The sequence below is a fragment of the Clinocottus analis genome, unplaced genomic scaffold (genome assembly GCF_023055335.1).
Source record: "Clinocottus analis isolate CAN_PGR_092001 unplaced genomic scaffold, fCliAna1.0.p SCAF_18, whole genome shotgun sequence".
Taxonomy (NCBI): Eukaryota; Metazoa; Chordata; class Actinopteri; order Perciformes; family Cottidae; genus Clinocottus; species Clinocottus analis.
The window spans coordinates 5,750,838-5,761,530 of NW_027175909.1; the positions used below are offsets into that span (position 1 = coordinate 5,750,838).

Consider the following 10,693-nt stretch of genomic DNA (forward strand, 5'->3'; position numbering starts at 1 on the left):
AAAAGCAGATACCTACAGATTTACTACTGGAACAACCAGACTGCAACCGATTCCTCCCTCAAAGGAGCTGTTCTGCCTTCCTGAAAGTGCTGACTTCCATATTCACGTGTTTAAAAGCAACCGCCCCAACAATTCTGAAAGTTAGCCAAGCATGAAGCAAAGCCAAAGCCTTAATATCTTTGACATAGTGTGGTTATTAAAAAAATGTGGTGTGTGGGCTACTGTTGCAGAACAATTGCTGTTTTACAGCTTATACTTGATGATAAATAGGCAATGGCTCCAGCTTGTTCAAATCAGAAACATTTCAAGGTTAACATTGTAAATCAATACCTTTTTATAAAAACTGGTATTACATGACATCTTGGCAGTGCATTGAGAAGCTACTGTGTGTGTGTGTGTGTGTGTGTGTGTGTGTGTGTGTGTGTGTGTGTGTCTGTGTGCTTGTGTGTGTGTGTGTGCGTGATGGGGGAAAAACCCCACAATATTTATATGTGTGAAGCCAAAACCCAACATAGGAACACATGTGTGGTTGAGGAAACCTTTGAGCTGTCGTTTGGCCGACTATGGTTGTAGCTGACAGTGCGTCGGTCGCCTACAGAGGGGAAGTCATTTGATTTCTCTCTCTGCCTGACATCCTCCCCCGCAGCAGGTAGCAGGCTCTGTCTGGCATAATTACATCCAGACCTGAAGGGTGTTTTTGTTTTTCCAAAATTGTCCAAAGTCCTTTTCCTCAAGACAATTTCTGAGAAAGAAGGTGTGGGTTTGCAGAAGACATTAAGTTGCAAGAACAGTATCCTCATTGCAAATGACCTTCACCTACCTATTTATGGTGGTATAAAACAGACAATATGTAAAAGTTAGAGAGCTCTTCCATAATTGCATAATTTGCAGTGCACACTGTGTCGTTTACTTTTATTAGAATTGCCAAGTTTGGAGTCGAGCCATGACTGTGCTCATAATGCATAACTTATAAGGACAGATGAGCCTCCGTCTTTCATTCCTCCTCCTCTTCCTCCTGCACATAGACGTGAACAATGAAATTAGAACGTGAGTTGTACCTGTTTATGGTGGGAGTGAGCAGCATCCAGGCTGGAGACGTCAGGGGGATATTCAGGAAACAATTATGCATTGCAATACATCTGATGGCTTTACACACACACACACACACACACACACACACGCACACGCACGCACGCACACACACACACACACACACACACACACACACACACACACACACACACACACACACACACACACACACACACACTGATTCAGATTTGACAACTGTCAATAATAGCTGATAAAAAAAGGACCAATGAGGAGTGACAGGTGAAAGGTGTGATGTCCTGTGTTCAGGGCAAGTTATTGTAAAAGGGTTAAGCAAAGTTATCAGCACATAGTGTTGTATTAAATTATCTAAATTGGTCTGTTGTTGTTTTATTACACATTTTGCCAAACCTTTATAAAATGTCAAATTTAAATGTCAAAAGAAAACTAGTTCCGTAGCATTAACTTCAGTTTTAACTGTCCCTTTGTTCACAATGGTCACATCTTGATTATATGCTTTACTCGTAACATGACTCCAGTATTTCCGCGTGACACGCGTGCAACAAAGCATTAGCTTAATGGGAGCGACTGACATGAATTAACATACAACTGGACTGAGCAGTGCGCGCGCGCGTTGACGTCATAATTACCCACTATCAAAGATCCTGGGACTGGACAAAACTCGCCAGCCGCAACACTCCTATGTAACATGCAATTTTAATGCAGATACAAGTTGTTTCTCACAAGCCCAGGGGTATAAAACACGGCGACCAGAAACAACAACAAACACTTATAACTAACTAAATGTCGTTTCAAATTACTCACATCTTTTTTCCGCTGTCAACCTTCCCAGTTCGTCGCGTGACGCATGCGCAAGCGCGAGAGTTTCCTCTCAGCTGTCAGACGCAGGAGTAGATGTGAAGTATCTTGACCGTACAATATCTTTGTCAGGACCAACAGCTGGGTGGAACTCCGGCACACAAAAAAGTTGCTTGAGTCGCATACAGGGATGGCAGTTTGACTGTGATCCGAGCTAGCTGTTGTTTTAAGTGCCTATTGCCCCGCGGTGCCATGGATTTTAATGTCAAGCGGTTAGCCGCAGACGCCGGTACTTTTCTAAGCCGTGCGGTACAAGTAAGTTAGACCGTCGGGTTTGTGGAAGTGGTTGCTAACCAACGTTAGCTGCTAGTTTAGCGTTAAATCAGTCAGGTAGCGTTAGCTCCCATGCTAAACAGCTAGCTAACTAACTTACCGCTGCTGTGGCTGTTATTGTATCGCTAAGGAGCCCGTGCTGTCATCTTGAGAGGCAACGTTACACCCTTAAAAGTTGTCTGCGGTTCAAATAGTTCACGCGACACCCCCGTCTCTATTACAGCTAACACTAACAACATGAACCATCACAGCAGGCCGCGGCACACATTAGATAGAGACGTTAACGTTATGGGGCAGCTCACGTTTGTTTCTCTTTGGTCACTTTCCGTCCAACGTCCAGACGCGTGTTGGCATAACACAGGCCTGGCGTGACGTGCAGGGGGGAGAAAGGTCGTGTGTACACTAACCGGGTGTTTTTTTTTTGTTTTGTTTTTTCAGTTTACAGAAGAGAAACTTGGCCAGGCTGAAAAGACAGAGTTGGACGCTCATTTGGAGAAGCTCCTGATCAGAGCCGAGAACACCAAGCAATGGACAGAGCGGATTATGAAGCAGACGGAAGTCTTACTACAGCCCAACCCAAGTAAGACCGCTGGTGACTCTGGGGGAACTTGAATGGACTGACATAAACAAAATGCTGACGTACTGGACCCCGTTTCAGAGCAGTGTGTGACAGGTACCATCCTCCTCTAGCAGGGAGAAAGTCACTAAATCCCCTGTTGTAGGTCCATCAACTTAATTCCACTCTTACGGATGCTGTTTGTCATAATGACAATCCATCCACGGATGCTTTCCCTTTTTTAACACATTTGGTAATCGACCGTTTCTGCAATGTTATCAGGATGACGTCTGTGCTGGGAGCTGATATCTTGTTTACTTGCGTTGACAAATGATAGCAGCTACACTCAAAAGGAACTCATTGATTCAGATTTCCGTGTTTGCCGGTATAAAGGGGTCACTTAAACAAAATGCTCGACATTTCTGAAATGGTGTTTGACATATACCAGTAGGTAGGGTGTCTGTAAGCTCAGCTGTGCATCCTCCTCCGTTCACACCATGATGCTGTAGCACAACAAACAAAGACGGACCAGATGGTGATTAAAGTCTTGTGTGAAGGCTGGATATTTTAAACTGGATTTGTTGTTTTTTTTCCCACACCCCTATGTACATCCGAACCGCATACCACAGATATATGCTGGCTGTGACTGTCGGTCCTCATCCATGTGATGTGCTCACTTTTTCTTGTCATGGTTGTCATTATAAGAGCCTGTAAGTTTTAAATTATCAAGCTGGCTCTTTGGCCTCTCTGACCTCATGTCGACTGCTCTACGTGTGGCCCCCTCTCTGTAGTCTTATGACTTTGTAATTAGGTTTTCTTCTCGCAATCTGCAGATGTCCGGCTAGAAGAATTTGTGTACGAAAAACTGGAGAAAAAAGCCCCGACGCGAATGAACAACCATGAGCTGCTGGGCCAGTCCATGATTGAGTCTGGAGGGGAATATGGTCCCGGCACTGCCTATGGTGAGCGATAACACTGAGCTACCTGACATACTGGGACTTAAAGGAATATGTGAACTTTGGCTTTGGGTATTGGCACCTTATTTTATTTAATTGTTTTAGTTAATTCATGTTGTTGGTTGACAAACATAATCCTCTCCCACAATATTACTATATTAATGGTGCATATAACATATTTACACAACAAGATTTTTGATAAATGATCATCAGTAATGTAGATACATTAACTAAGTGGGTAAAGACAAATAATAGAACAGCAACAACATCTTGGTAAGTTCATGCAGTCTTGAAAACCAGGTAGAGACAACACTGATGCCATATCAAAGCAAGGCAAGTTTATTTGTATAGCACATTTCAACAAGGCGATTCAAAGGGCTTCACATAAAACCATTGAAAGCATCAAAACATAATGCAGAAGAAAAAACATCTAAAATCAATTAAGACCATTAATTTTAATACATTAAAAATATAGTAAAAAAGACACAATAATCAAATCACAATATCAATATGTCAATTGTTATATTGCCCAGCCTGAGCTTAACTTCTGGATGCTAATGTTTAGTTGTGACGAAAGCTTGCATAACATGGTTTGGATTAGAGTATTTTGTCATGTGACTCATTAAAGTCCTTTTGACAGTTTGTTAGGAACATTTGAACACCATTCTTCTGTTATGATGTTAAACATCACTTTAATCCCCTGCAACCGTCTTTGGTGGTCAATGTCATTACTCTCTCACGACAGATGTAGCTGCTTGCTTTTGTACATATCCACAGGCCCCTGTGTACTCCTTAGTGGAGACTATGAGGCCACATTGTACAGGCCAGTGCTATGTTGGGAGTGAATTTGTGTTTGTGTGCTGCTGACCATTACAGGAAACGCTCTGATAAAATGTGGAGAGACGGAGAAGCAGATTGGTGGGGCAGAACGGGAGCTGATCCAAAGTTCCGCCATCAACTTCCTGACGCCTTTCCGAAACTTTTTAGAGGGAGACTTTAAAACCATCCTGGTGAGTTGGACTGCTGGCTACTGCAGACGGTAGAGGAGTAGTGTCTTTATGACAGCCGCTTTTTAATTTAATGATAATCAGAAATCATATTGACCTCTGTCAATTTAGTTCAGAAGTTAGACTAAAAGATAACTCATTATACATTATCAAAGGTTTCTAATTGTTTTTGTGAAGTTGATAAGAAAAAAGAAAGGACACTTTATGTTCATATCTGGCATTTGTATCTGGCCAAAACAGTACTATGATAGTATTTCCTTCAACAGTTGACCCAAAAGACTTGTACTTGTTGGTAGGACTCAGCAATGTGATGCCTAGTACTGTGGGTTTGAGGTCATTACAGTCCCCACTCTGTAATGCTATTATCATCCCCATGAAGCTGCAGTTAAGCTTTAGTTAACCCAAACGTACCACTTCCTGTCGCTCGGAGTTCAAGCTTTCCTGCGGCTGACCATCGTGAAGTTGCTACAGCTAATAGCCTCCAGTGAGTGACGGTGGCGTAAAGATATCAACATTTCAGATGCTTGTACTTCCCTCTCAGACCTTTAATCAAAACCTCCAAAAACATCCTGCACAGTAAAACGTGCTGTTCTTCTATTCAGAATCCCAACATTAATCTTCACTCTCCCTAAGATTTCTTTTTTTGTTTTATGATTTTATTGTTTTATGGTTTTATTGTGTTTTGTTTTTCAGAAAGAGAGAAAGCTGCTGCAGGTCAAACGTTTGGACTTGGACGCAGCAAAAACCAGACTAAAGAAAGCCAGGATGACCGATGCTAGAGCTGCGGTAAACACACACACACACACACCGACCGTCATCAATGCGTCTGGATTTATTTTGGTAATTTTAATACTGATTAATGAACAGTGGTGGTGAATTCTCGAAAATCATTAGCCAACTTCCTTTCAGAGGAAGAAAAGCTGTGCGGGCGTATCCTACATATGCTAGCCCCTGTGTCTGAAGTCACACAAGTCATGACGGCCATAACACCAAGTTACACAACACGAAGCCGATCATTTTATCTCTTGTGACTTGCATGCAGTCACATGAGAGGCGATGGGAACTTCAGACTTCTCTTTTTTTCTGGATGGTTGCGTTCTTGCTTTGCTCTTTCCTTTTTTCCCCTTGACATGAGTTTCTCTTTTCCTTTGTTTACAGGCACCCGTGTCCTTAAATGAAAAAATACACACACATTTCAAGTTTTAAAACTTGTAACACTAAAGAACGTAACTTACTGACATAACGAGGGGATCGCTCAATAATTGTGAAACATTATGCGTGTTTGGGACCTAAAAGAGTGCATTGTACTTCAGGAATGCAACAAACCGCATGCGCCACAAAGGCTTCGCTTTCTACAATCAAACTACAAAGTCTTCTTACTAAAGGTAGTTTATTTTTAATTCTCTCTGAATCCAGTATTACATTCACAAGCGGTAAGCTGATGTCTTTCCAGCCCCTTAGTGAACCTGTTTGAACTCGTAAAGAACTAAAACTGAAGAGATCCAGTTTGTAGCCGGTCAGTTGAGAAGAAAGTGTTTTTGAGTTGCGGCCTAACTCGCTGATGTTCACAACTTGTAGGTTGAACCTGGAAATGAGATAAGATTAAACATTCCACGTTAAAGAAATGTTTGTGGCAAAGTTGCCCAGTAGACATCCAAATATATTAGTTAGCCTCCAGACTTTGGCACACCATATTTACCATACTGAAGGTTCTTTAGTATTGCAGGACCAAATTTAACTTAAACTGGGATTTTCTGACTTTAAATTAACACGATGTGATCAGCTGATGGTTTTATAAGAGAAAACTCCTCACTGGAGTTATTGTCATTACATAAACATGCGATTGTTCCGTGGCGTTACTGAGTGAGGTTTCCATAAACAATATTTTTTCCCCCGCTAGCAGAAAGCAAGCGGCTACTTGAACGTTTTTTGATTTCGCTGGTATTTCCCTCTTGTGCATCAGGAGTAGAACGTCCATGGCTGTGCCAGTAAAAAAAATAGATGAGACAAATACCCAACTAAGCTGCTGATACTCTAGATCCCCAAACAATATGATGTATTCTCAGATTCATGGGTGGATATTAAAACACTGGGCAGCATCCCAGCGAAGCTATTTGGCTGCAGTCTTCAGAGCATTTTGAGTAAATGAGTGGCTTTTAAACACTATTTTCCACAAACGCTTCAAGAAACTATCTAGATGAGACCCGACTTCCATCTATGACTCTGATTCCTTTGGGGTTGTCGGAGCCAAGTTATCCCTTGTGGCTACTCAACATGCTCATTTAAGCGTTTAAGCCCAAGTAGCAGGGCTGTCTGGTGTTCCTGCAGTTTGTTTTAATCCATATAATCAAAGGTGTGTCCTGTCGTCAACATCAGCTGGTAAACACCGGCTCTGCTCCGTTAGCCTTTGTTTGACGGCGATACAACATAAACCCAGGTGGTTTGGTTTTGTGAAATCTGACGGATGACTAATAGGCATGTGTTGCCTCGCCACAGTCCTCTTAGCCTCTACAGTGTGTGGTTCTGTCCAAGCATGCAGCCGTCTCGGCCGCACACAAACACACACATACGAGTGTGAGGATGTGTTGTGTTGGCCGTGCAGCAGCTGTAGCTCTAACTACTGTGTCACTGTTTTCAAAACGCAAAGCAGCAGATGTGAGCAGAGGAAGTGACAGAGGTGAGTGGAATGTTGGAGCTATCTTTGAATTGAACACACACACACACATACACACACACACACACACACACACACACACACACACACACACACACACACACACACACACACACACACACACACACCCTGGTAGCAGTGCGAGCAGCTGCTCCCTGTAGCTTTCTTTATCTCCTCCATGACGCATACCACCGTACCGCGCGGAGAAGCTCGACTCCTTGTCAACGAGTCCTGCGAGAGACCAGACTGCTGTCGATGTTTTCTCCGTGGCTCCATTGTCCCCGTCGGTCTCAGCTCCAGACCGGGTGTTTGTTGGACTTTTTAAGTGAGTCTCAACAAGCCATTGTTCCACCAAACTCGCATTGAATCCTTTGGCTCAGTGTGAGGGAAGGGAAACGTTTCCCTCGAGACAAGAAAACCTCACGTTTCATTGTCCCTGTCGCTCCTCGATGGGCCCCTGTCTTCTCTGGTCTCGACCTGCCAAAGCTATTTCATGTCAGATGCACACATACTGAATCTGGCTGCATTTTCTCTTGTGGTTGACTCTTCATTTTTATTTCTTTATGCATTTTTTTTTTTTTAATGGACTAACTGGTGGTACATGTTGATATTCAACGCAAATAATTTTGATTATTTCCAAGCCAAAGAGTTTATTGGTTTGTTGTATTTGATTTCCAGATTACAAGGCAAGTTTTTTACCACAGATAAGATAGACGTTTCAAAAAGAGAATATCAGCAAACCAATGTGTTAGTCCGATGCATGTTTGGTCACTCTTACGTTTGAGCCATGCGTCTGTTCTTCGGTTCTGTAAAGCATCCTGATGACAGTCATGAACTCTGAGAAAAGGAGCTTTGTTTTTGCCTCCTTGGCTCATCATCATTTCTCCAGCCTGGTGGAATAGTGTCGTTGCTCGATTTAAATTAAAACAATTTCAAATAGTCTGTCTTTGCTTCTTGATCCTCAGGCAGAGCAGGAGCTGAGGATGACCCAGAGTGAGTTCGACCGGCAGGCGGAGATCACCCGGCTGCTGCTAGAAGGCGTCAGCAGCACCCACGTATGTAGCTGCTGGTTTTCTGTAACACAAACATGCCATGAGTACCGTCATGAGTGTGTGAAGTGGGTAGCGCTGCCATTCACAATGACAACATGTTTGTTATGGAATGACGCAGACCTAACTTTAAAAGATAAGAATAGTTAAGCTAGGAAAGCTACTGAACTCTCCTTTTGTAATAATGTGAGTTGAGAACTTGGAAAGTTTGACTTAAACCAGTGTCAGTATTCCTCTCCTCAGTATTCATCTCTTCCTTGTGCACACTACCAGGCACATCACCTCCGCTGCTTGAATGACTTTGTGGAGGCCCAGACTACGTACTACGCACAGTGTTACCAGTACATGGTGGATCTCCAAAAGCAGCTGGGCAGGTAAAAAAAAACACTGTCACCTCTTTCAATAATAAAAACGGCTCCATGCAACCGGCTCACTGGTGTCCCACGACGTTAGTAATGTCACGTAGAAGACGGCTTTTCTGAAATACACAGATCATTACTCATCTCAGTGCTTTCCAAGCAGGACCTACATTGCTCGTTTCAAATATTTATGGTATTTGTATGCTGTTGATGCAGGGTGAAGTAAGTTATTCAAATCCTTGCTTTTGTTGTTTTTCCTGTTTCTTTCTTGATGGGTAAATAGCTGTCTTACTTTTAGAAACCCTTCCTGTAAAGTATTGATGTTGAATGTTCTCATTCCTTTTTTGAATAAGATCAAAAAGCAAAGCAGATCAAGTTGGGTGACATCAACTTTTCTATTTTCTGTTAAAAAAACATTGACATACTTAATCAGCGACGAGGTCACAGGGGAGTCAGCTTTATATAATTCACACTGGGAGAGAAAGCCCAAACAATTGGAGTGGTAAATAATCGGAGTGGAACACTTCCCCACCCAGCTCGGCTTCACGGTGGCAGTCGCCAGTGTTTTATCTCCTCCCCTTCCTCCCACCAGTTTCCCCTCCACGTTCTCCAACAACAACCAGTCCTCTGTGTCGGGCGGGGCCAGCAGCATCTCGGTGCCCACCATCTCGGTGTCGGCCTCCCTGCCCAGCGTGTCCGCGGGCCGCAGCAGCTCGGCGGCATCGGGCGGGTTCAATGAACTGCGGAGCTCCAACGGCAGCCGCAAAGCCCGGGTGCTTTACGACTACGACGCGGCCAGCAGCAGCGAGCTTTCCCTGCTGGCTGACGAGGTGAGCCTGAAATCATGAATTATTATTTTGAAACAAACCACGCTAGGAGGAGCAGTTCCTGTACAGTACTGGAACATCAGCCGCCCCCCTTTCATGGAAAAGTGCTGAACGGTCCCAATACGAGTCAGCGGTTGACTAACAATGAACCGGCATTACCTCATTCGCTCTAATACTCCCATGAAGACACATTTTCCACTCTGCCCTTGCCCGACTGACGTTTGTAATAACAGTATTCACAACCTCGCATTTCATGCAAGTGGGTGTCTTTGACAAAGCTGAAAACTGTCAAGTGCTACATTATGTACTGACATGGGAGCTTTTGCGACGTCAGTAATTTGCCTTCCCGTGTTCCTTTTTTTTGTTGAATAGAAGCTGAGACTGTATCCTCTGTCTTTGCAGGTGATCGTCGTCAGCAGCGTTCCCGGCATGGATTCGGACTGGTTGATGGGCGAGCGCGGCAACCAGAAGGGCAAAGTGCCGATCACTTACCTGGAGTTGCTTAACTGAGACGCCCCCCCCCGCCCTCTTCCCCCAGCAACCAGCTGTGATTTCATATTTATATTGAGTTGCAGGGTCAGGCCTCGCTTTCCCTTCCACTCGGCCATTTTAGAATGAGTTATCTTTCTATGAAAAGGAGTCTCAGTTTTAGCAGACATGGATTGAATACATTTGAAAGAAGGAAAACGGAGCCAGGAATCCCTGATGTGTTTGTATGCAACTGTAGTACATTTCTAATAACATGCTTCCATGCCTTTGTGCTTGATGCCATTCAATCTGCAATATGTGCCACAACATCTCCCAAATTGTAACTTAAAAAAAAAAAAAGTTAACTATAATATATATATATATATATAGATATATATATAGATATAGATATATAGATATAGATATAGATATAGATATATCTATATAGATATATCTATATATATATATATATATATATATATATATATATATATATATATATATATATATATATATATATATTTATAGATAGATATATTTATAGATAGATATATTTATAGATATATATATATATTTATATATATATATATATATA

General features: G+C 42.7%; 1 protein-coding gene across 1 annotated transcript; it reads left to right on the forward strand.

Moving 5' to 3' along the window:
* The first annotated feature begins 1,963 nt into the window (after nucleotides 1-1,963).
* On the forward strand, nucleotides 1,964-10,321 carry sh3glb1a (SH3-domain GRB2-like endophilin B1a). Its single transcript, XM_068582252.1, has 9 exons — nucleotides 1,964-2,184; nucleotides 2,641-2,782; nucleotides 3,592-3,720; nucleotides 4,591-4,724; nucleotides 5,415-5,507; nucleotides 8,361-8,450; nucleotides 8,718-8,818; nucleotides 9,396-9,633; nucleotides 10,033-10,321. Exons 1-9 carry the CDS (start codon nucleotides 2,122-2,124, stop codon nucleotides 10,138-10,140), a joined length of 1,098 nt encoding a protein of 365 aa, XP_068438353.1. The 5' UTR covers nucleotides 1,964-2,121; the 3' UTR covers nucleotides 10,141-10,321.
* Nucleotides 10,322-10,693: the final 372 nt, after the last annotated feature.

Coding starts and splice junctions, on each gene's coding strand:
- sh3glb1a (XM_068582252.1), top strand. CDS start 2,122: ATGGATTTTAATGTCAAGCGGTTAGCCGCAGACGCCGGTACTTTTCTA. Junction 4,725..5,414: donor GAGACTTTAAAACCATCCTG/GTGAGTTGGACT, acceptor TTTGTTTTTCAG/AAAGAGAGAAAGCTGCTGCA. Junction 8,819..9,395: donor CTCCAAAAGCAGCTGGGCAG/GTAAAAAAAAAC, acceptor TCCTCCCACCAG/TTTCCCCTCCACGTTCTCCA.